The 25,734-nt window shown below is 52.6% G+C and overlaps 2 protein-coding genes across 2 annotated transcripts; both read right to left on the bottom strand.

The window, feature by feature from the left end:
* On the bottom strand, nt 1-23,348 carry BDKRB1 (bradykinin receptor B1). Its single transcript, XM_010987665.3, has 2 exons — nt 23,264-23,348; nt 1-2,949 (listed from the first exon to the last, which is right to left on the bottom strand). The coding sequence occupies exon 2, from the start codon at nt 2,937-2,939 to the stop codon at nt 1,881-1,883; it is 1,059 nt and encodes a 352-aa protein (XP_010985967.3). The 5' UTR covers nt 2,940-2,949; nt 23,264-23,348; the 3' UTR covers nt 1-1,880.
* On the bottom strand, nt 17,715-23,366 carry BDKRB2 (bradykinin receptor B2). Its single transcript, XM_031454272.2, has 2 exons — nt 23,264-23,366; nt 17,715-20,091 (listed from the first exon to the last, which is right to left on the bottom strand). Exons 1-2 carry the CDS (start codon nt 23,335-23,337, stop codon nt 19,002-19,004), a joined length of 1,164 nt encoding a protein of 387 aa, XP_031310132.2. The 5' UTR covers nt 23,338-23,366; the 3' UTR covers nt 17,715-19,001.
* Nucleotides 23,367-25,734: the final 2,368 nt, after the last annotated feature.

Raw genomic sequence — 25,734 nt, 5'->3', positions numbered from 1 at the left:
GACTGGCCTTGGCGCCTGGCCCCCTGGCCTCTCCTCCTGGGTCCCTCCAGCATCCTGCATGTCTGCATACAACCCATCCTCCACCTCTATTCTTTGACCATCTTGTCCCTTTATTCCAACCACCCCATGCCGTGGCCGCTCTTGGCCCTTGTCACCTGCCGGGATGAACCCACCTCTGGAAGGTTCCAGGCAAGCATTCTCACTCTGTGGCCACAACCTCCTAGTTTTCTTGCTCTGTCCCCCAGGTGCTCCCACCACCCAGTTCTTTAACCATACCAAGGTCACTCTACTTTCTTCACCTCCTATATTTATTTCCTTCCCTAGTTTAGCCATTCCTCATGATCTGACCAGTCTTCCCAGTGCCCTTGAACTCTGGCTGTCCATCTGACAAGTCCCATCTCTGGAGCAACCTACTGTCTGCCTTTCTTGGGCCCACTGAGCATGGCTGGAGTAAATCACATAGAAACTGCATGCCTCCGGCTCCAGCCAGGCCCTGGCAGCTGCCGTCTCTGCCCTTGGCCATCACAGAGCCTTCCATCACCTCCCTGCTCCTCAGACCTGAAGTCCCTGCATAACCACCTGGTACTGCTTTCCTCCATCCTCCCTCCTGACCCTTGAACCCTCCTGCCTCTGGGTCTGATGTGTTTCTTTTATCTGGAACACTCCTTTCCCCCATTTTGCTTGGCCAACTGCTCATCCTTCGGGATTCAGTGTATATGTCTCTTCCTCCCGGAAACCATCTCCAGCCATCCCCTCCCAGCCCCCCGGCTGGACACCCCCTCTCTGTGCTCTCGGAGCCCCTGCTCTCACCCTCTCACCCCGTGCTGGAGTCACCCAGTGCTGTGACACTTTCCTAATTACTGTCCCCATTGCCACGAGCTCCTGGAAGGCAGCCATTCTCAGGTCAGCCCTGGGGACCCCAGCAGCGAGAAGAGCACTGAAGCACTAAGTGCCAATAAATATCCTTTCTCACGCAGCCCCCGCTTCTACCCGTGTGTCTCGGTGATGTCCCAGCAGCTCTTCCTGCCTCTCTCCGTGTGTCCAGATTCTACCCCTTGTCACACTCAGCTTACAGTTTACTCCCTTCACAGCCTCTCTGTTGCAGCCTGGAGGAGCCCCCACCTCCGCTGTGCGCTCCTGGAACTGGGTCTGTGTGACGCTTGTGCAATTTCTTGTTTTCTTTCTTTCTTTCTTTTTTATTTGTACTATAATTTTTTCGATCCAAGTAAGCTCTTTGGGGATAGGCCCTCTAGCCAGCGCATCTCTGCATTCCTAGCGGAGGGTGTCATAGCCGGGAATAACCTGGAACGTTCTGAATGGGCAAGTGGACGTGGGATAAGAAATACTTACTGAAAACCTGTTTCCTGTCGCTGTAACAAATTAACCACAAACTTGCTGACTTAACACAACATAAATTTATTATCTTACGGTTCTGGAGACCGCATCCGAAATCAGTGTCACTGGGCTAAAGTCAAGACGTCAGCAGGGCTGGTTCCTCCTGGAGGCTCCAGGGAGAAGCCTCACCAGTTAATGCTTCTGCTGGGCGCCTGCAGTCCTTGGCGCGTGGCCCCTTCACTGCATCCCTTAGACGTCTTGCTTCTGGTGTCACATTACCTTCTCCATCTCTGGCCCTCCTGCATCCCCTTTGTAAGGACCCTGGTGATGACACTGGGCTCACCCAGATGATCCAGGATAACCTGCCTGCCTCAAGGTCCTGAGCTTAATCACATCTGCAAAGTCCCCGTGACCATATAAGCATTGGCAGTTCCTGGGACTAGGTCCCGGTTATCTTGGGGAGCCTTTACTCAGGCTACCACAATCACATTCCTTATGTCCAAAGTAATTGATAAGGAAACCACACTTCTCGGCTCCCTGCTGTTTTAATTCCGCCAGAAAAGTTGGAGGATTTCTTTCCTATGGGACGAGGACATTGAAGTGAGACTTCTAGGGAGGCACTGTTTATAAAGTTCCCAGACCTTGGTCCTGAAAAGCCGCCCCCAAAAGACATAAATTATAGGATTCAGGCAGCTGTTGAGGAAGGCAAAGAAGTTGGCCCACTGCAGGCCCAGGTCGGTGAAATTCTCCCAGAAGCAGCCTCGGACCGCCCGCACCTGGAACAGGAATTCCAGGAAGGCAAAGAAGTGGTAGGGGGCCCAGCAGATCAGGAAGGCGGCCACGAGCGTGAGGATCAGTGCCGTGGTCTTGCCGTCCGTGGGCCCCCCGCGCCTCGTCCTGCCCACCTCCATCCGCCCTCGCAGGGCCGCCAGGATGTGATAGTTGAAGAAGACAATTGCCACCAGTGGCAGGAGAAAGCCCAGCACGTTTAACTCCACCATCCTCGCGAAGGGCCAGGCCGGGTGGGGGAAGAGCAGCACGCAGGCGGAGACGTTCAGCTCCGGGACGGCCCTGACGGAGCGCAGCAGGAAGGTGGGGGTGCTCAGGAGGCCGCCCACAGCCCAGATGAGCGCGCACGCGGCCTGGGCCTGCCGCCGCCGCCGCCGCCCCCGGCTGGCCATGGGGTGCACCAGCAGGCGGTAGCGGTCCTGACTGATGGCCACCACCAGGAAGATGCTGATGAACAAATTGGCCTTGATCACGCCGTTGACGACGCGGCAGAGGGGGGCCCCGAAGGGCCAGTTGAATTCGTTCCGGATGTTCTCTGCCCAGAAGGGCAAGCCCAAGACAAACACCAGATCGGAAGCCGCCAGGTTGGCCAGGTAGATTTCTGCCGCGTTCAGGCGCCGTCGGGGCAGCAGGAAGACGGACAGCACGAAGAGGTTGCCCAGCAGACCGCAGAGGCAGACGGCGATGATGAACGTGGGTAACACTCTGTGCAGCAGGTCCCAGGCTTCCGGAGCACTGTCGCAGGACGTGGCATTTGGAGGCGGGAGCTGGCTCTGGTTGGAGGCCTGGAGCTCCAGGAGGGCCCGGGAGGCCATTCACAGTGACCTGCAATGAACAGCACGTAGCATCACTGCGGAGGCAGCCAACTGTCCCCCGGGCGGACCCAGCCTGGGTGTGGGAAATAAAGTTTTATCGGCACACGGCCACACCCATTCCATTCTGTGTTACAGCAGCAAAGTTGGGCGGTTGCAACAGCGGCGCTGGGCCTGCACAACTGAGAATATTCACCACCTATCCCCTGGGAGGAAGATTTGCTGACTCCTGGTATAAAGGGAAGGACCAGGGCTTTGAAACCTGAGTATGAATCCTGACACGACCACTCGGTGTGGGCCACTTAGACCCACTGGCTTTTATTTCCCTTTTTTGAAAACTGGAGCACATCCTACCCCTATTGTGGGACTGTGGTGAGGACCGGGGAGGGTATTCATGGAGAACTCGGTGTGGTTGCCTGGCACAGAGCAGGCACTCAATGGAAGTGGGCTGTGGGTCTGAGTAACAGCCATACTATTATTATTAACAGTTTCACAAACGTTGAATGGGCACCTGCTTTGTGCCAGCACTTTGCCAGGTGCTGGAGATACAGGGAACAGGACCCCGCCCCACGAAGGTAACCGTCATCTAGACGGAGGCAGACGAGGAGACAGTGGTCCGTTACTGAAATCAGTATAGAGCAAGGCTGACGAAGAGGCACAGCCAGCGGGTTTGCTGAAGCACCGGGCTGGGCCAGTGGGGTGTATGGATGGGGGCAATTGTAGCAGGTGTGGCGTTTCTCGGGCTCCACCCCTACAAAACCTTCCGCTACCTGGATGAGTTAACATATGCAAAGTGCTTCTAACGGTTCCTGGCTCTTTGTAAGCACTTGCTACTCGTTAACAGTGGTGCTTAAGGGTCCTTCAACTGGGTAAAGCTCACAGTACCCAACACAAGATGTCGCAAAAGAGAGCTAATCTTGGAAGAGCCTATTTGGCTCTGCAATGCTAGGCAATCACTTTGAGTCTTGGAGCCTGACTTTCCTCCCCTGAAGAGGACGTGACAACCTTCTCGCTGTGACACTGTAACTCACACACTGTGCCATTCACATCAGTTACAATTCACAGGTTCCTCATTCACTCATTGGTCCACTAGGCAAGTGTTTACTGGGTACCCGCTATGTGCCAGGCACTGTTCTGCGTATTTGGGACACAGCAGTGAATCAAACGGGCAAACTCCCCTGCCCTCAAGGTGCTTCTAGCCTAGGAGCAGGAGAGAGGCGCTGGCAATGAGCACGCAACAAACCTGCTAGCAGGGGAGGGGCGGCAGTGGAGGCGGTGAGCCGTGACCCAGCTCTAGATACATTCTGAAGGCAGGACCCCCATGGTTTTCAATTGGATATAGGTTATGAGAAAGGTGCACTTGTATGATGCCTGGATTTTTAGCCTGAGTACCTGGAAATAGGAAGCTGCCATCAACTGAAATAGAGATGACAGGGTGGAGAAAGCCCATTTTTTGGCAGGGGAAGATCAGGAGTTCACTTTTGGACGTGTTAAGGTTGAGTTGGGTTGGAAATCAAGTGAGGTGTCAGGGGCTGTTAACTATACTGGACTGGTGACGGGGGACCAGGTCTGTGAGATAATGATACACAGCTGGGAGTTGTAATCACATAGATGGTGTTTGGTATTTAAAGGCAGAGGACTGGGTGAAATCACCAAGGGAGCATGGGGACAGAGAAGAGAAGCTGGTGGGCTGCCAGTTGATGGGTCAGGGGGAGACATGGGAAGCTATGGGCTAGGTGGCTCTGATGGCCCCGTGGCTCACTGAGTTCAGACCTAGAGCGTATGGAAAAGCAGGGGTGCTCTTGTTTTGCTATTTATTTCAGGACACAAATCCGCAGCTAAATATTTGTTTTGTTATTTGGCAACGCTTTTAAACTTTGCAAGAAACACTTGGAGTAGCAAAGAGCAAAAAAAAAAAAAAGTTTAATGAATATTTAAGTCCTGAACTTCTGTCTCTCAAGGAAGTTGACTGTGAACGTGGACCGTGCACAAAGTGTCTGTTGATGTTTACATCATGATGGGGACTGGCGATTTCACTGACCACAAGGAAACCTGAGACAGAACTGCTATCAGAAGTTGGTGGGGCAGGGGCGAGGGTATAGCCCATGGCGTAGGGCGCATGTTTAGCATGCGTGAGGCCCTAGGTTCAATCCCCAGTGCCTGCTCAATAAACAAATAAGTAAACCTAACTACCTCCCCTCAACAAACAAACAAACAAGCAAGCAAACAAAAAGAAGTGAGTCATTTTCAAAGCTGGTGCCCTAAGACATAGGGGCAGGGGATGCTGTCTAGGGTACTTTGGAAGGATAACTTTTTGCTTACAGCAAACAACTCTCCTTTAAGTTAATTCAGCTCATTTTTGGTTCCAAGTCATCCTGTGCACATACAAGGTGGAGGTGATGGCTGATTAACGTGTCTGCTCTCCAAGAGCTTCACGGACAGTGAAACGGTGCCACTTTAGTGGCAGCACCCAGACTCCTCAGGCAGAAAAATCAGTCAGTCCCAGTCCTGATTCAGTTTTTCTCATCCCATTCACGGAATCAAAGCAAAACTATTGAAAGTTCACTCTGGCGAAGTGAAACAATGGACATTCTGTGAATACTGTCCTAAAGTCAGTTTACATGGTTCACGTTGGAAATAAAGTTGTGTTTTTCTGATGACAGCGCACCCACAATTTGGCAGGGCACAGTGTCACAGTAACAGCAACGTCCTTGCTAACGTAGGAGGCCAGTGGGGCAGAAGGGCACTTTGGACAGGTCCTGGTGCACACACAATTTCTGTGTGTAAATGAGTTTCACTATTTTACCGCTGAAATGGAAACTCAGGAACTGAATTCCGGAAGGCTGCGTTCCCGGAGGGCCTGTGTTCTTGGCAGTGGGCTTCTCATTTGTCTCCTGCCTCGGAGCCTGAACCACTGGGAGGTCTGAGAAGGAACCAGAAGGAGGGGAGGATGTTTGCCGTGGACACTGACTGAGTCCCCACATATGGTCTGCTTAGCTTCTCTCTCTTCCCTCCTCCAGGCCTCCTTGAATATGTAGGGCAGGGGGGCTGAGTCCCCTCTGAGGTGTAGGTGCCTGGGCAGGTAAAGGTGGCTCTTGGGGGGCACTGGAGGGGACTCCCGTGCCCTCCTGAGGGACCACAAGGTCAGTGAGGGGCAGGAGCTGCCCAGGCACCGCCAGACCAGAGCATGGGCGGTGCCCCAGGGGCACAGTGCTGACGGGAGGGGAGGCTGGCAGAATCACGGTCCCCAAAGAAGTTCATGTCTCAGTCCCTGGGACCTGCCAGGATGTTCCCTTACATGGCGAAAGGGACTTTGCAGGTGGGATGAAGTTAAGGATCTTGAGATGGGGAGATGGTGCTGGATTACGGAGAAGGACTTTATGTGATCACAAGTGGAAGTCATTTCATTTATAAGTAAAAGCAGGTGGCAGGGAGGGAGTCAGAGTCAGAGAGAGATTAGAAGATGCTGTGCTGTTGGCTTTGAAGATTCAGGAAGGGGCCACGAGCTTAGGAACACAGGCAGCCTCTAGAAGCTAGAAAAAGCAAGTCACAGCTTCTCCCTTCAAGTCTCCAGAAGGAGCACAGCCCTGCCAGCACCTTGACGTTAGCCGGATGTGGCTGATTTTGAACTTCTGCCCTCTAGAACTCTAAGATAATAGATTAGTGTTGTTCTAAGCCACAAAGCTTGTGTTCATTTGTTACAGCGTCAGCTGGACACTAATACAAAGGTCAAGACCTCACCCTGCCCAGGACACCAGGGACTGTCACCTACGCGACCAGCAGAGACCTCTTCCTGATCAGTCCAGCGGACGCTGCCCGCCAGCCCGCAGGACCCGGCTGCGTCTGCGGCCGGGCTTTTTTTCAGGAGGTTGCCTTTACCAGTTGCTGCCTGTGTTTACGTGAAGTTGGCCAGAGAGGAGAAATTACCCTTCGCTGCTTCCTAGTTCTAGCTCTGATATTTGCCTGACACGTAGTAGTCAATTAACAGCAGCTACTGATACTACTCCTAATATTGGATCCTACTTGAAAAACTTGGGGGTGATGTCAGGCAAGTCTACTAGAGATGATTCCACAACTTCTGTGTGATATTTTCTGAGTTCTGCGTATTTTAAAGCTCGCACCTGCTACTCGGGAGACAGCGTGCCCTTCATCAACAAATTAGCTTTCTTCAAATTAATTTCAGTTCCAACAGTGAGGTGATGGTAACGGCATTTGAAATACAGATACAGATATTAAAGAATGTCAACCTAGTTACATAATAAGATACTGTTTTCAAACCACAAATAACCCAACCAGTTATTGGCCTTATGGAAGTTTTGTAGGTGACTCTGGGGAGACCAATTTGATTTTTATAAATCAGAATTGGTAGATTGTAACTGGTCAGAGTTTACATGGAGCTCTGAGGGCTGTGTTCATCCTTGACGGGTTTCATATGACCCTGCTGTAAAGAACTGCTGAAAATGCCCTCCTGCTCCAAACCCTCCCCCTCCTCCTCCTCTTCTGGAAAAGCAACTAAAACCCAAAGGAGGCATGGAATACAAGTCTCTTTAATTGACCCAAAGTTACGTTTTAAAAAACCATACACTTACAGAAAGCTGAAAAGTCTGCCAATATTAGTTGTAAAAGGAAGGTTTGTGGATTTTTTTTTTCCTGAGATGGAGATCCTCTCTAACATCTTACTTGTATAAAAGAAAAAAAAAAAGGTGGTCATTTACTTACTCAGACAAAATGAGAGCGATCACAACTTCAGTGGGGTTTTCTGATGGTGAGAGCTGGCTTTGGAGGTATTTTCTGCTCTGGGAAGCGCTGTGGAAGTGTGAGGGCCTTAAATTACATAACTCCCACACCAGTGATGTCATTGGTGGGGCTGCCAGAAAAGTGGGCCTTTCAGGAGGGAGCAAGCTGGGATTTTGAAAGGAAGCCTACTTTGCACTTTGGGGCTGGCAAGAGCTGACTCACCCACTATCTCCCTCTTTACTGTGGTAACATCTGGGAAGCCCCACGATCTTGCCCAAGAATGGTACAGCAGCCAACATGCCCTTCAAACACACATGGGCATCACTGAGTCCCCACGAGCGTCGCCCTGTATCTGTGGACACTGAGTGGTGACTTTGCCTATTTGCGCTGGGGGCCTGAATGCTTGGGGTTCTGCGGCAGCTTTTGTGGAAGCTGACTTGATTATCCCCTTTTGAATTTTGGCCATAAAGGGTATGGCGCCAAGAATCCATCACTGTGGACCCTGTTAAACAAACAGTAAGCCAGGAAAAGCTTGACTCATGCAATGTGCAGAGTTGAGTAAGATCGGATGCACTTTTCCCTAAACTCCCCTGGCAGTTCTGAAATCTGTCTTTGATGTAAGTCTGCACGTATCAAGTGGAGCCACTCAGGGCCTCGTGTTCAGACCATCAGAAACTGCTGGTTTTCTGTGAGTGTCAGGCCTCAAGATCCTTTGACTGAATGACGCCTACCTTCTGTCCTGGCTGCTAAAAATCAAGACCTTTCAAGCTCCCCCACCAAGTGCAGGAGATGCTTCTGCACCAGGGCTTTGATTCTGGAAAGTGGCCCCCAAATCTCAGGCCTCAGCACCCCACGCCCTAGTCCTGCCTCTTGGACACTCTGCTAGCCTTTCTTGATGTCACCTTGCACCCAGCGTCTCTGGAGCACAAAACGTCCCCTTTGTCTTCAGAATCTGGCCCCCTTGTCGTGTCTCCCTTTTCTGTTACTGACACCTCAATGGGGACAAACTACACTTTTGAATTTTCTAGCTGCTTTCACCCATTGCTGGACACCTTAAAATTATGGAAGCTGGTTATAGGGAAAAAAAAAAAAAAGGACCATGCCTAGAGTCAGGAGTGGATCTGCGTTTTAGGAAGGAAGCTGGGATTTACCTTTAGGGAAGGGGTCTTCATGTCAGGAGAGACTTGGGATGTTTTCAGTCATGCCGATGTTAGGGAAGTGCCTGCCATCATTTTGGGATAAATTTTAGCCAGAAAAAGTTCTGCAAATCCCAGTCCTTTTTAGTGAGTAATGTCAACTGGGATGTCGTCAGCCGGACCCCCTTGGCAGAGGCAGTCGGCTTTTCTCCCTTTGATGCGAGTTTAGACAAGACCGTTTCTGAGAGGAGTCTGTCCTCAGGAGATGTCTTCCTGCCCGGGCACATGTTTCCCCCCCGGAGAAGGAGACCAGCTCTGCCAGGACAGCAGTGCACAGGCCTGATCCTGGCTTTGCCTCGCACAGAGGGCAGACTGTGAGAAGGGGCCAGTGCGTGGCGGGCCACGTGGCCGGGACTGCCAACGCCTCACGTGCCACCGGTGGGGGCTGCAAGTGGTCTTTTGGGGATGGACTCTCGGGCAGCCTTGCCAGGGCCGGGGGGTCCCCACCCTGTGGGTGGGATGGAAAGTCCTCTAAGGAAGATGGATGTTCTCACGGCCACTCACCAAGGTTGGGAAATAGGCAGTGGGCCTGGATCCAGGGAGGGGAGGGTGTGCCTCTGCCTCTGAGGCTGTGGGGTGTGGGAGCCTGAATTCTGGGGCTGAGGGCAGGATGAGGGAGCCTCACATCTAGAAGGGCCCACAGGCCCCCAGAATGTGGAGACAATGGGAGGGGACTATGAGACAGAGCTGAGGCTGTGAGCATTTATCTTTAACAGAGACCATGCTGGTCCCCATGATTGGGAATGCATCTGTGAGATGCAGAACTCAGGGTTTTCAGTTTTCAGAACTGAGTGCTGAAGAGAACTTTCACATTTCTGGAAGACTGAAGGTCATCCTTGACCGGCAAGCAAGCAGAGAAAACCACGTGTAGTTGTCATTGTGGTGAGTTCTATGAAGAAGCACTCAGGAGGCAGTGTGCCACAAAGCAGAGAGGGGGGTGAGCATTCATACTTCAGGATGTCAGGGAGACAGAGGGAACACTGGCGATATGAGGAGAAACCAACGAGCTCAGGGCAGGCAGAGGGAACAGCATAAGCAAAGGTCCTGGGGCTGCTCAAGGAACTGAAGAAGCAAGCGTATGAGGTGGAATGGCTGGAGAGAAGGTGGAGGGTGGGCAAGGCGAGCCCAGACAGAGCCTGGGACAGCAGTTTATGGAGTTCAGAGTTTCCCATGTCCAGTGACGTTGCAGGTTGCAGGTGAGCCACGGGGTCAGGACCTGGGAGAGCGACAGGAAGGAAGAAGGATTGAGCAAAGGAAGAACTGAGCTACAGGGCAGACTTAACAGAAGCCTCCATAGACCTGTGAACATTCTTGAATGGGATGACCCTTCAGAGCTGTCTGAGTTGGGACAAGAGGGCTGGGCTTCCCTCCTCCCCTCAGCCATCGAATGCAGGATGCCCTGGAAGGCGGTGGACCTCAGGTGAAGCAGCACCCTTCAGCTGAGCACTGTCTGCCTGCAGCATCCCTGGTAGTTGGGGTAACAGGTCTCTCGTTCCTTAAAGAATGGATGGCACATCCGCCAGAAACAGGCAGTCACCCAAAGGTTTGAAACATTTGAGAAGAACACCCTGACCCTTGTGTGGCAAATGAGTTGGAAGTATTCAAGTCTGGAAGAGGAGTTGGAACTGGGGATGGATTTGAGATGGTGCCTGGAACTGAGAGTGCCTGGTAGTGCATGGGGAAGGGGGAAGCATTACAGATTTTTCTAGGAGTAACTGGGTGGTACCATTTACCGAGATGGGGAAGATGAAGGAGGAATATGTTTTTTAAAAAGAGAATCAAGAAGGCTGGTTTTGGAATTAAGTTGGAGATGCATGTGAAATAACTAAATGGGGCTCTCCACTGGGCATCTGGGTCAGAGAAGTTTCCTCAGAAGAGAGCTGGTGGCAGAGATGTGCATCAGCCAGGGCTCCCCAGAGACACAGAGCCAATGGGATCTATCTGTCTGCCTGCCTATCTGTCTGTCTGTCTATCTCTCTATCTATGTATGTATCTATGTATGTATGTGTCTACATATCTATATATCTATGTATCTATCTATCTGTCTGTCTATCTGTCTATCTCTCTATCTATCCATCATCTGTCTATCAAGAGATTTATTTCAAGGAATTGGCTTACATCATTGTGGGTGCTGACAAGTCCAAAATCTGTAGGGCAGGCCAGCAGACTGGAAACTCAGGCAGGACTTGAGGCTGCAGTCTTGGGGCAGAATCTCTTCTTTTTCAAGAAACCACAGTTTGGACTCTTAAGGCATTCCTACTGCTTGGATGAGGCCTACATTATTGAGAATCATCTCCTTTACTTGAAGTCAACTGACTGGAGACGTTTGCCACATCTACAAAATACCTTCACAGCAGCACGTAGATTTGGGTTTGGTCAAATAACTGGGTGCTGGAGCCCAGGCATGTTAACACATAAGACCAAGCATCGCAGTGTTTAGAGCTGTGATCCTGGCTGGGATTATTTAGGTGGGCCACGTAGAGAGATGAGAAGAGGGTTTAGGATGGAAGGCTGAGGAATTCTAACACTTAAACCTCAGGTGGAAAAGGAGATGCTGGGTAAGGAGAATAGGAAGGAGCAGGCAGTGAAGATCAGGTTCTGTGCCAACCAAGTCTGGGAGCCCCCGTGTTAGGCAAAGTCGTGCATTAGACAAAGCACAGTGGACAGGACTCTTGTCTGCAGACCTTCTCAGGGCCTTGAATGTGTGTCTGTGCAGCCCCATGAGGAAGATGTTGTAGTTGCATTTCTCAGACTCATTTGACTAGTCAGGAGCCAGGCTTTTGTTCTTGTGGTGGTGGTGGTTTGAGAAACTTTCGGAAACCCTGCAGAAGTAAATAATGGCACCAAAATAGCTTGAACATTGGAAGGGGAGCCCTGCAGCTCCAGAAGATGATGATGACAGGACTCAGGTGAAGAGGAAGAATTTGGGCAACTAACTGGAGCAGGGGTGCTGAGTGAGAGGCACTGTTCTTCGGTGATGGAGCACGAGGGGGCGGGTGGGCTACCCCGAGAGGCCTCTCAGCAGGCAGGATGCTGGGGTCTCACTGCCTTGTCTCCCTCCAGGTGGGCAGGAACTTGGTGAAAGAATCTGATCCCAAAGCGGGACCCCAGTCCTTAAGGTCTGATGCAGAAGTCACGGTGGGCAGGTCCCTGCCATGCAGTCGCTTTGTCAGGGTTTAAATCCCCGCCCCATCACCTCTGAGCTGGGTGGACTTGGACCACTTTCTATGCCACCTCCTGGAACCTCGGTCTCTTTTTCTTTTTCTTTTTTTTTGGTTAAAAATTTTTTAAGTTATTTTACTTTATTTTTAAAATTATTTTTATTATTTTTATTTTAAAATTAAATAAATTAATAAAATATTCATTTTTATATTATTTTTAGTTAAAAATTTTAATTAAAACTTTTACTTTTTATTTTTTAGTCTCAGACTCTTAGTCAGTGGAGCAGGCCTCTGCTCAGAGTTTGGGGATCGCATGAGATGGCGTGCTGACATGGCGGCCCTTGGTCAGCAGCCAGCGGGAGCTGTCCCGGCTTTAGCCCCTTGCGGTGGTAGTGTGGGCACAGGAAGGGCTACATAAGCCGTCCTGCGTCTGGGCCGGGGCTGGGGAGAGGAACGGGCGTGCTCTGCTGCCCACTGAGTGGGCCGTGCCGTGACTCAGCCTGGAGGGAGGCGTCCAGAGGGGCCTCGGAGCCCTGTCCTGGGCCATCTTTCAGGCTTGTTTATAAACAGCCTCCCACTGAGGTGGGCTTGGTGGCTGGGCTGTCGGGAAGCCCAGAGCCTGGCCCTGTGGCCTCCTCTTAACCTGCTCCAAGACTCCCTCCCGGAATGGGCTTGCCTTTTAGGGAAGGAGGAGAGAAACGAGGCAGCCCAGGTCCCGGGTGAGCAGCGACGGGGCACTGAAACGCAGTACCACCGAGCCTGTGGTGCGCACGCTGGGGCCCTGGGCCAGTCCCTAACATGCTGCGTCACCTTGAGAGAGGCCTCAGCACCCTCCTTTGGAAGAAATCTCAAAAATTCTGTAAGATGGCATATCCCATTCTCACTTAGGAAACCTTCTATTGCCAACTAGCAGCTCCAGCCCCCAGGAGACCTGAAGGAATCGTCTGGTCCCCTCTTCGTTTGTTAGGGGAGGGGTGTGCACGGACGACCTCCGTGGTGAGCAGGTGCTCAGAGCTGTTACAACTCCTGCATCAGTCTCCTGGAGCGGCCGCATCAAAGTACCCCAGAAGGTGTGGCTTAAAGGAACAGAAATGTATTCTCTCCCAGGTCAGGAGGCCGGAAGTCCAGAATCAAGGTGCTGGCAGGGTGGGTTCCTCCTGGAGGCTCTGAGGGAAAGTCTGTTCTAAGGCTCTGCCCTGTTTCCAGTGGCTCCAGGCAACCCTTGGTGTCCCTCGGCTTGTAGAAGCATCACTCCAGTGTCTGCCTTCCTCTTCTCAAGGCCTTGTCTCTGTGTCTCTGAGAGTCTTTTCTTCTTATCGGGACCCCAGTTACTGGATTCAGGGCTGATCCTTATCCAGTATGACCTCACCTTAACTTAATTACTTCTGAAAAGACCTTATTCCCAGATAAGGTCACTTGCTGAGGTGCTGCGTGGGCATGAATTTTGGAGGGCAGGGGACACTATTCAACCCACTAGGACACCTTCCTCTCGTTAATCTTTGTAACACCTGGATCCTCATTTTATAGGCAACCCCCCCAAAACTTGGAGCAGTTAACTGATCGTGTCCAAATCCCCACAGCTGGCAAGTGGCAGAGCTGGTGCGTGATCTGGGAACATGGCTCCAAGTCTGGGGGGGTCCCTGTCCTGTAGCTGTTGCCTCTTACAGGTTATAAAGCCCCCTTTCCAGAGTCATTAGCTCTGGGTGACCTAGGCATACTTATTCTATCATCTGCCCATTTCACTGATGAGGAAACTGAGGCAAAGGGCTTAGGCGGGAAATGAGTAAAGTGCTTTGCCAAGATCACATGGCAAGTAGGTGGCATGGTAGGGACTCAAGGCCTGGCCTCCGGGGTTCTTCCTCTACAATTAAATATTACATTTCAGTGTAGGCTGGGGAAAGAAGCCAGACACGGAGGCACAGACTGCATGATTCCATCTACATGTAATGTCCGGCATAGGCAAATCTAGAGACATAAGGAAAGTTAGTGGCTACCAGAGGCCGCGAGGAGCGAGGAATGCAGTGACTGCTAATGGGTGTGGGACTTCACTGTGGGGTGATGCCTGGGCTCTGGAATTAGAGAGCAGGGCTGGTTGCGCAATTCTGTGAATACACTAAAAGTCACGGGAATGGCTGAACTATGAGGCTGGTAAATCGTATCTCAGTAAAGCTGCTATAAAACATATCTCATTGTAAGGTATCAGCCACCAGCCTCTGGGGAGGTGACTTAGCAGGAAGCAGTCACTCACAAGCCCCAGAAGATGCAAAGTCTGTTCACTGGGGCAGAAACAGCCCAAGCTGAGACTCAGAAGCCCTCCATGCAGGAAGGCACCTTGAGCCCTTTCTCGGTCACAGAATTTGCATCCCTCTTTTAAGGCACGAATACACAGAGAGCAGGTGGGCTTCTGGACCACCCTCCCGAAGAACCGCACGGCCTTAGCAGGTTATTTCCCTCTCTGGGCCTCAGTTTCCACATCCCAAACTGGCAATGATACAGGCAGCTGCCTACCTGAGTGATCATGAGGGTCACATCTAAAAGGAACTCAGCAGAGTATAGACATTTTCCTTGATCTCAGCCAAAAACACACAAACAAACCATTAAACTTTCAGCCACTGCTATTGCCAAACTGTGACCTCCTTGCTCAAGCCTGTCCCCCACATCCTCCTGGGGCTTGGCGAGAGGTCAGGGCTGTGGGACGCTCGGCAGGGGCTCAGGGATTGAGGAACTAGGAGGTGGGCAGCACGTGGCTGGGGTCGACAGATGCAGACTCCACCTTCCGAATCATAAGAGCGGTGCTCAGGTGCCTTCATCATCAGCGGTAGCTGCCACCAGCCACAGCAGCATCAGCACCAGTTCCTGACTGGTCACCTGGCAGACAGTTTACACCTCTGCACCTGGCCGTCACCCGCTCTGTCTGAGCAGACTTGGGAGTGGGGCCCATCTCTCGTTTCCGAGTCCGCCAGAGGCTCCCCTGGGCTTCTCGCCATCACAGCAACTTGCTGGGGCCAAGGAGGGTCAGGAGTTGGGATCCGTTCGTGTTGCCTGGCTGGGGTGGGGTGAGGTGGGAGGGAGAGCCCTGCCCAGACTCCTCCAGATTGCAGACTTCCTTGAGTCATGACCCACTGTGGAAGAAGTGCCTTGGATGAGTGAGCTCCCTTGAGCACTTGTGGGCAACTTTCTCCAAGCTCAGGGCCTTGGTGGGAAGTGTGGGCACTGAAGGGGGATGGAATATCTGCTGGGGACTGTCCAGGCACTTATGTCCAGTACGGCTGGAGGATAGAGAACGAGCCAGGGACTGGAGAGAGGGAAAGAGACAAGGCAGGGGCCAGCACATGAAGGGTCTTGCAAGCCATGTCACGAAGACAGAACTTTATCCCAAGAGTGGTGGGACCCTGTTGAAGGGTTTCCTGTTAGAGATGCCATCATCACCTTCCCCATCATCTTCATTACAGCCGTCACCCTCAGCATCACCATCATATCCATCACAGCCGTCATCATCACCATCCACATCATCACCATGGGTTGACTGCCAACTCTGTTCCAGGCTAAACACATTTATACTCAAATCCTGTTAACAGTGCTACGAGGTGGATGCCATTATTATCCCATCTTACAGTTGAGGAACTATAGGCTCAGAGAGGGTATGTGAGATGCCCAGGACACAGTAAATAAGAGTCTGAGCCAGAATAAGATGTGGTATCCAGGTCCGCCTGATCCCAAGGCCTTAGCTCCTAAACACTGTCCTTTACTTGTATAGCCTCCCTATTGGCGTATTTGCATTCTTAAAAGATGTCATTGGCTGCCGAGTGGAGAATAAGAATTGGGAGAAGGATGTCGTTAATATCAGAGATGGGGAGACCAATGAGAGATGATGGTTAGACACAGAAAGAAGCAGATAGATCCATGAAGCCCTTAGGTAGAATCTGAAATAGGTGCTAATTCATTGGGTGGAAAGGAAAATGGAGAAGGTGCACTTAACCATAAGCCCCAGGTTTCTAACATGGATGGATGGATGTGTAGACGGAGCACTGCCATTTCTGTAGACTCAGAATGCGAGTTTTGTTTAGTGAATGAGTGAGTGAACGAATACAAAAATAATGAAGGGGTCCCAAAATGGAGTGGGTAATGAATCCCCCGTCACTGGGAGTATGCAAGCAGTGATTAGACAACTATTTGCTCTAGACCTTGTCAAATGGAGAGCAAATGGAAGGCACTTGATATATATAGATCGATTGATCTGTCTGTCTATCTATCTGTCTATATATCTATCATCTCACAAGCATGAATGATTGGATTCCTGTCATCCTTGTTCCTCTAGGGCCTCATGGGGCCTCATGGGCACCTGATGGGAGCTCAGTAATGAGTGACTGGTATCAGAATGTAGGATGGGAGAAAATAATAAAAACTTGTCAAAGTTTCTTAAATTTCTACTTGAAGTATAATTTTAGAATGTGTACATTTTAATACATGTTAATAAATGTACACATTGGGTATATATAATCAAAATTCTTTTACTTATATGGATACGCAATCACTTATATGGATGGCTTGGTCCCCACTGATCCACAGGGCAGAAGCCCTAAAGTAGTTTGAGTGGAAATAAATGAAACTCCTTGCTCCATCAAGGCTTCTAACTGCCTGTGGCAGCGTCCCTGACAAAACTCACTGTTTTGAGAGTTGTAACAAATGAAAGAAGTTAAGCAAAAAATGCCTCATTCATTTATTATGCTCGACAGAAAAGACACATGTTTGCACTGTTCATCCATTTCTCCTCTTTTGTAAAACCCTCCCTCTTTACAATGTAAAAGCTCTTTCACAGGACGGATGTTCTTTATCACAGTATCAACACAACACACCCGGCAGCACCCCTCCCGCAGCCCAATCGCTCCTCAGACCACGCGTGGACCCTTAAATGACCTTTAGGAGCCCTTTAGGGCTGCGATGGGGCTCTGCTCATAGGACACCCTCAGACCATACACACCCGCTGATGAATGAGGGCTACACGTTCGATATCCCAGCCTCCTTTCCCCCCCGCCCCCCCCCCAATATCTGCTTGGTTTAACACAATTCTAATACTAAACTGTTTCTGCTTCTTATTTCGCCTGTTTTCTTTCTCCAGCTGCAGTGTGTGTGCTTATTGGGGCAGAGGGGTGTGAGAGACAGAAAGGAAGAAATGGCTGGGGCAGGGAGGGAATCTTTTTTCACCCTTTTTCTTTTAAAATCCAGACCTGGTTTGGTCAGGATTTATGGGCTCTTTGCCATCCAAATCCGTCTGGTCTTCCAGGTTCCATTCTCTCCAGAGAGAGCCCACTAACAAATCACCCATTTACAGAGCGAGTGAGCTCTTCCCAGGCGACGCCTCCGTTACCGCCCCGTGCAGCTCCCCAGCTCTGCTGCTCCTGAGTGCCCCTCCCGGCCTTGACTCTAAGCGGCTTGATATTGGCGCCTGAGTGATGCTTTCTCCCGTGGGCCAGCCACACGGGGCAGATTACAAAACGTGTAGAAAAAGAAGAAACGAAATCCCCCTGGAGGACCTGGGACTTGGGGCCAGGGCTGTCTCTTTAGCTTCTGGCCAAGGATGCTGGTCCAGCTTCTTCCTGCCTGACACCTGGTACCCGCCCTCGGCCCCGCCCACCACGGCCCCGCCCTGCCGCGCGCTCCACCGCCCCGCCCACCACCCCGCCCCTGCCCCGCCCACAGGAGGCAGAGCTGTTCCCTCGGCAGTTGGTTGTTGGGCAAATGATCGGATGGAGGCAGGTTGGGAAAGGCATTCTCTCATCTCCATTGAAGAGGTGATCTTCCCTGAAAATGCTGTGTGTGGGGGGGTGGGGAAGAAGAGGGAGGAGACTGATGGGAAGGACAGGTGGGGGAGGGAGCTGACGTTAATAAGCACCTACTATGTGTCAGACACTGATTGGTGCTTTGCACAACCATTACCTACAATACCAAGTCTCTCCTACAGACCTTTTGCTGAACCTTAAGTAATTCCCTTTCTGAGGGCATAATAATGCCTCACATTTACATAGCACCTTTCATTTGTCAAAGTCCTTCTATGCCTGTTACCTCCTTTAATCCCCCAACAACTTCGAGTTACAGAGGAGGAAACTGAGGCAGGGACACAGCCACGTGCAACTCGTGATCCACTGAGCTGGGGCGTCCAGCCGTCACCTCGCCACTCTGCACCGCCCACAGTGCCTTGCTTGACCGCTCCTAGAACAGCCTTCTGGCGGTTGCAGGTGCTGAATCACTCCCACATGGGTCTGCGAGTTCCTTCAAGACGGAGACAGAACTCTCTTTTTTTCCCCTCTTGCCCACAGTGCTCAATGCTGTGTATACAGCAAGTGCTGGATAAGTGCTTACTGGGCTCTTCTTTGGCACAGACCACCTTGTCTTTCTGTAAGGGGAATGAAAGAATCTCAGTCCCTGGGTTCTTACCAGAGATCTCTCAGAGTTTAACCTTCATTTATCTGAGAAATCATCCTCTGAAGTCCCAGCTGAGTGGATTAAAGAAACGCAAGACAAAACTTCAGCTGGGCCCCGTGTGGATACTCAGATGCTGCACCAAAGCCGGATTGCATTTCTGGAGATCTGGGCGGTCCTGCTGGGGCAGCGTGGGACAGCATGTGGGAGGGAAGCTCAGTCACTCCTGTCCCTACCCCCAGGCTCGCTCCACTCCTGGGAAGGAGCAGACTGGCTCAGGGGTGGCAGCAAATAAGAACAATAATACTGTCGTGTTTATGGGACCTTTGGCTGTGCACCAGATCCCTCCAGCCTCGCAGCGTTGCTCACTGCAACTTGGGCAGGGCGGGAATTTCGCTCCTCTGTTGTGCTGGAGACACCGACTCCCTGCCCAAGGTCACACATGGGATGCCTTCCGTCCCTCCTTGAGCGCATCCTGGAGAGCCCCGTCCATCAATCGTCACGCGCATGAGTAGCCCGGGTACCATTGCTCCCTGGCTGCTCCCTACCCGCTACGGCAATTTGTGAATCTGGCGTTCCACGGAGATGGAGGTCCGCAGCGTGCCCATGGAGTTCTCCATCTGGTTGGGCTCCGACAGGCAGCCCGCTTTCCCGCACAGCCGCCGGTACACCTCCCGAGACTTCTTGCGGAAGCGCTTGCCCACGATCACGTACACCAGCGGGTTGAGGCCGCTGTTGCTGTAGGCGGCGAAAGAGGCAATCTGCGTGAAGACGTCGACCACGTGCTCATGCCAGCAGCCGGAGAGGACGCCGAGGCGCAGCAGCGTGTCCAGGAAGGTGCTGATCTGGAAGGGCAGCCAGCAGATGACGAACAGCAGCAGCACAGCCAGGACCAGAACCGTGGCCTTCCTCTCCGTCTGGATCTCTTTGAACTTCTGCATCTCGTTGTTGCGAAGCACGTTCATGATCTGCACGGTACAGAAGGTGATGACGCTCAGGGGCAGCACGAAGCCCACGGAGTTCAGGAGGATGTTGGTGAACACTTCCCAGCTGTGGGACGGGTAGTTGATGAGGCAGACGGTGACGTTGTAGCCCTCGTCCCTGTACTCCTGCATGGTCCGGAAGGCCAGCATGGGGGAGCTCAGGAGCAGCGTGCACCCCCAGATCACCACGCTGTAGAGCTTGGCCCAGCGCACCCCGCGCATCCGGCCCATGGACATGGTCTTCACCAGCGCCAGGTAGCGGTCGATGCTCACCAGCATGAGGAAGCAGATGCTGCTGTAGAAGTTCATGTAGACCACGGTGTTCACCACGCGGCACAGGACCTCCCCGAAGAGCCAGTCGAAGTTGTTGGCGATGGTGATGGCCCAGAAGGGCAGCCCGCAGGCCAGGAGCAGGTCGGCCGCGGCCAGGTTGCCCAGGTAGATCTCTGCCACCGTGCAGCTGCTCTTGTGCAGGCAGAAGACGCTGAGGACAAAGATGTTCTCTAGAGCCGCCAGGATGAACAGGACCCAGAGGAAGGGGGCCTGGGTGGTGTTGAGCCAGCTCAGCCACTCGGAGTGGGCGCAGGTGCTGCTCTGGGGAAGGGTCCCGTTGAGAGCAGGTTGGAGGACTTGCGAGGTGACATTGAACATTTTGGCGCTGCAAGAAAGTGGAGAGGAGGTTGTTACACCTCGAGGGCACAAGAGGAAGGAGAGACAACTGATGCAGGAGGAGAGGGGATGCTTCCAGAAGGCGAGGTCAAGGGTGGTGCTCAGGCCCTTTCTGTGCTGTGTTCAGGGACAGGTCCGGGCACAGCTGAGTCCCTAGGGTCTTAGAAAGGTGCCTCTGCTCCTTGGGCCTAAACTGAGAGCTCATGTTCTTCGCCTCCAGGCTCCACTGGGATGTTTCCTTGGCCAGCATCCTTCACCCACGTTGACAAGCGTGAGTCTTGGACCTGGGACCTCCTTGAAGCTTCCACGATGGGAGGATACACAGCGTGTTCCTTCCTTATTGCACGGGCTCCTCCCAAGGGAGCTGGTCTCTGTCAGCCACTCATGCCTGGGCTGTGGGTGAGTAATTTATTAGAAGAGAAAAATGATATCATGCCAGACAGGGAGGTTCCAGCCTGGCTCCGAGACCACAGCCCACCTGCCCGCACTCTGTCTCCCGGCAGAGGGCAGTGTAGTGCTTTGGTACCTTCCATCAGTATAGCGTTGATGATGATAAGAGGTTGCTTGACAGAAACGGAGGGCAGGGGCTTTGGAGTCAGACTGTCCTCTGGGTTCAAATCCTGGCTCTGTCATTAGCTGTGTGACCTTGGGTCAGTTAATTAATGTCTCTGAATCTTAATGTCCTCCCTTGTAAAGTGGGAATAACAAAATCTGCTTCTCAGGGTTGGTTGTGGTGGGGATCTGAGACAATGGTGCGAAAAGTCCCAAGCACTATGCTTGTTTCAGTAAACATGAATAATTACCTATTTTTTGTGGTCTTATTAAAATAATCAAACTCCTGCACCACTGTTGGCAGGTTCTTGCTCCTGTGTTGGTGACTTCATCATTAACCCACTGGCTTCTCTGTCACTCTGGGGTGAGACTCAGACCATGGGGCAGTTCACTTTCTGGAAGTGTCGCTGTTAAGGCCAGTGCATCTCTGCCTTCAGCAAAGAGGTATGAGGCTTGGACAGACCTGGTGCTGACCCTAGCTGTGTGGACTTGGGTAAATTGTTTGACCTGTCTGAGCTTCCATTTTGTTTTCCTTGGAGTACAGGAAAACTCTTTCCCTGACTTGCCTGGCACGGCTGTTGCAAGGTTCAAATCCAAGAGTAGGAATGGAGATGTTGAGAAGCCAAAAGTACAACGCAGAGGTGGGATGAAGGGGGCATTTTCTTAGCGCTCCGTGGGGTGGATGAAGAAGGTGGAGGCAGAGGGGCTCTTCTTCGGCAGTTTATTGTTGGGAAGGCTCGGAGGGGAGGAGCTAAGCAGCAAATTATGGGAGGGAATTTCCTGACTGCTTCCGGGATTTCCTAGGAAAAGCCCCCATGCGTCCTGGAGCAGCTGGCTGGCTTTGAGGGGCCAGATAGGGGAGCGGGGATTAACTCATTCATAGATGCATTTATTTTAATGTTTCTTGAGCATCTCTGCCATGCTGAGCTCCACCTTGGCCGTAGGGACCCAGAGGGGCCACCACACATCTCCTGCCTCGCCTGAGTGCCCCACAAGTGTGACCCAGAGTGCGGTGAGGGCAGAGGGGTCGGGGGAGGGGTGAGTGGAGGAGGTTGGAGGTGACTCTGGAGCTGGGTCTCAAGGGCTGGAGAGCATGTCAACAGGCGCCAAGAAGGAGGGAGGGCAGGTCAGGCAGGAGGAGCAGCTTGGGCAGAGGCACGAGTGGGGAAGCTGCTGGCATGTTCTGGCAGGTGGACTCCATGTTGGATGGGGAGGTGGGAAGTGACCAGAAATGGGCTTGAATAAGGGAGTAAAGATGGTCTTCAGTTGGGTGCTAAGAAAGCGAGGCTTTGTCCTGAGGGCTTTAAGGAGTGAGTGATGGAATGGGAAGCATCCCCTGGAAAGAATCTGCCAGTGGAGTGGTGGTTTTAATATATTCAAAAATTCTCTGATACTCCTTTCAGAAGGCAGAATCTAATTCCTCTTCTAGTGAGTGTGGCTGGACTTAGGGACTTGCTTTCCACCCAGGTGGCTGTGATGGTGTGTGACTTCCAAGACTAGGGCAGAAAAGCATTGCAGCTTCCTCATTGGCTTCTTGAATTGCTTGCTCAGGGGGAGGCCAGCCACCGTGCTGTGAGGACACTCAAGTAGCTCCTTAAAGAGGAACCAACTTGCCTCTTTGGACATGGATCCTCTGGCCCCATTGAAGCCTTTAGTTGATTCTGGTCCCCCAGCCTTTGAGTCCTCCAGCTGAGGCCCCACATATCATGGACTAGGGACAAGCCATTGCCACTGGGCCGGAAATTCCTGACCTGTGGAAACCGGCAGGCTTCTCTGCAGAACCTCTGAAGGTAATACCTCCCTTGCTCAGTCCCACTGGTCCAGGCTTTGGCCCCATTTCTTCAGGTACAAAAGTCCTGCCTCCTCAGTGCCCCAGACTTGGGGTGTTGCCTCTCAGGGCCTAGCTCCCCAGAGACCCAAGGGTCATACCAGGTGCTACTTTAATTTCCCAGCAAGGGAGGCCCTAGCTGACAGGATGGCGCCTGGCCTGTACCTGACTCTGAGAAGCCACAGGATGGTCAGAAGGTGGCCTGGGGAGCACTCGGATGGGAGTCGTAGGACCCGTGTTCCATGGCCCCAGCTAAGATGGCCATCCAGTCATCTCCATGGTAGGTCACACCTGCCACTGGGCCCGCTGCCCTTTGTCTTACTAACACTGCCCCCCCTCAGGACTGACCCTCTCTTTCCTCTGCTTCCATTAGGGATCAGTTCCCCCTACATTCTCTCTTTGGAGTGTCCTGACCTTCCCCGGATATCAGCCATATGTTGGAAACATCTGGTCTTCATGGCCACTGGGCACCTCTGTGATCTCTTGGACTTGACTCCAGAGTTTCACTCTTTCCCTATCTACATTCATCTGGGGTCACTCATAGGTGTCCTCCTGCACACCCCTCCCCCAGACAGAACAATCCACGCCCTCTGCCCCGGCAGACCTCTGGGGATGTGAACACTAGCCCCACTATCCTTTGAGTAGTTTTGTCTTTGAATGCAACTTTGCCTGTGGCTTTAACTGCTGTCCAGCGGAGGAGGGGCTCGCTCTCCTGGGTGTTCCTGGCTTATCCACCTCCCACCACCAAGAAATAGTAAATCAGGGAATCCCTTTGACTCACCCGAGAGAGGCAGTGGTGGGCAGGGCGTCCTCATGAACAGACAGGAACATTGGTCTCTTCCAGGCAGAGAACATTTGGATGCAGAGGGGTACGTGAGCGAGGCCCTGCCTGGGCGACTGGAGGAGAAAAGATGGTTAGATGGTGGAACTGGGGAACCATAAAACACACACATTCTCCACTGGGGGAGGGGAACGGGGCCTCCCTGTAACAGATACTCACTAAGCATCCCTCACACACTGGGTGCCAGGATGTAACGTGAGAGCAGCATCTGCCCTGCAGGAGCTTATGGCCTAGTGGAGAAGCCCAGGCATTACTGTGTCCCTAAGTGACCGAAAACTGCTGTAAGTGCTCTGAAACAAAATGCAGGGCCCTGTGACAGCACGGAATGTGGGGCTTTAAGCCCGCCTGGGGGGAGGGTGATGAATATTTATTGTGAGACCTGGGTGAGCTGGGTGAAGGGATGGCAGTGGAGAGGAGGGTGTCTGGGCAGAAGGAGCAGCAGGTGCAAAGGCCCTGAGGCAGGAAGAAGCTTGGTGTGAATGTGTGTTAGGCCCTAGAGGCTGCTGGGAGACAGGACTGTGGCATGGGTAGGGGCTGGGGGGGGCACAGAGTAGAAGCAGGGAGACTAGTCAGTAGGTGTGGCCCATTCTTCCAGGCACAGGATGAAGGAGTTTGAAAAGGATGCATTCCAGAGGTGTTCAGGGAGTAACACTGACATGTCTGGTACAAGACTGGATGTGGAAAGGTTGGGGCTGAGTGTGAGGAAGGTACCAAGGATGCCCCCACCACTCTCTTGTGCTGCCACCTCCTATAAAGGGGACGAAGAAGGACAGCTGACTTGGAGAGAGAGGCTCCTGTGTTTAAACTTCAGCCTGTTAAGTTTGAGGTGTTTGGAGACTTGCAGGTGGGTCTGGAGCTCAGGGGAGAGGTCTGGGCTGGGGGCAGTTTCACTTTGCAGCGCTGGAGGTGACATAGACACAGGATCTCCAGGACCTCGGAGTCTAACAGGCAAGTTCAGATGAACATTTCCAATCCACTGTGGTGGGCACTGCTCCTACGTGCTCTCAAGTTCTGAGCCCCAGGGGGAGGGTGGAAGCCTTTCTCCCCAAGGGGGCTGGCACTGACACAGCCTCTCTACCCCTCTTCAAGTTGAACTGCACTCAGATCCAGGGAGGTGGGCATCGGCGGGATGCTTGCTTTGCAGAGGGGGAAACGAGGTGCAGAGCCAGAGGGTGACCTGTCCAAGCGCCACTGCTGCCAAGACCTGGAGGTGGGACTTAAACCCATCTGGTGCTAGACTTCGACCTCGGCCCAGCATCCTAGGTGACCTCTCGCTGCTTCTAGGAAGGGCCTGAAAAACCGAGCTCACTCGTGCACGTGTGTGTGCGAACATGCGTGTGTGCATGCTAGTGTGTGTGTTTGTTTAGCCTTGGACCTGTCCTGCCCCAGCTTTCGGCTGCCCCTCAGCTAGAGGAGTCTGTGCAGACCCCAGCTTCCAGAAGCCCAGCTCTCCTAATATTGTGGGAGGGGGAGATAAGGCAGTGGACCATTCTGGAAATTTGAACACGTTGGGAAAAAAAAAATTGAGGCTGGATTGGTAAGCAGGAAACGAAGCAGAAGATACTCAGTTAACACCCAGAAAAGGTTTCCCCAAACCCCTAAGCCGAGCTGAGGTCAGGATTTGAACTTGCAAGAGATGAGATGCGTAGCAAATCCTTTTGATTCTTCAAGGAGGGGGCTCGGGGTAGGGGAGAGAGACTTAGTAGGGTGACCTTGTGAGGGGCCCTGCTGGGTCCTGGAAAGAAGATTCAACTGGGGGGGTCAGAGGTCATGTCATGTGTTCAGATCACTCCCTCCTCAGTGGCAATTATTGTCCATTTTTCCGGTGCTGGAGAGTCAGTGGGGAAGAATGGAGACGAGCTTCCCCTCCGCCCTGTGGGGCTCAGCTCCCGCCCAGGGACCTCGGCCTGCTCGCTGGACCTCCCAGCTCGGCCTCCAGGGGAGGTGGCCTGCTTTCCCTCCCTGGCTGTCCTCTGTGATGGGGCCACCTGGTCTGTGGTGTCCCCGCATCTGGCAGAATCAGCCCACCTGTATCCTCACTGTTTGCCAGCAACTGTCAACAGTGGTCTCGTTTCCAAAACAAAGTTGAGGGCTTTTCTCTCTATGGTGTCCAGAGAGCAGGGGTTGGAGGACAAGGGAGAAGCTGGGGGTCTGAAGCCCCTTGAGGTGTGGTTGTGCGTCTGCTTTGGAGGCCTGCCCTGGGGGAGGATGGATGGGATCGCACACCACCCCCTGCTTCTCCTCCTGGGGGCGCGGGGACTCTATTCACCACAAGGTTGCCTGGCTTCCTGTGGGGTTTGGCCCAGAGGGGCACCTGAAGGAGGCTGAGGGACAGAGGACAGTGAGCGAGAGGCAGGGGCTCCCATCCCCGCCTTGGGGCCTCCAGGGCCAGGCTGGGCCTGGAGCCCTGA

The sequence above is a fragment of the Camelus dromedarius genome, chromosome 5 (assembly GCF_036321535.1).
Source record: "Camelus dromedarius isolate mCamDro1 chromosome 5, mCamDro1.pat, whole genome shotgun sequence".
Classification (NCBI taxonomy): domain Eukaryota; kingdom Metazoa; phylum Chordata; class Mammalia; order Artiodactyla; family Camelidae; genus Camelus; species Camelus dromedarius.
The sequence above is the reverse complement of the archived record's forward strand: the minus strand, read 5'-3'. Positions and strand labels throughout refer to the sequence as shown.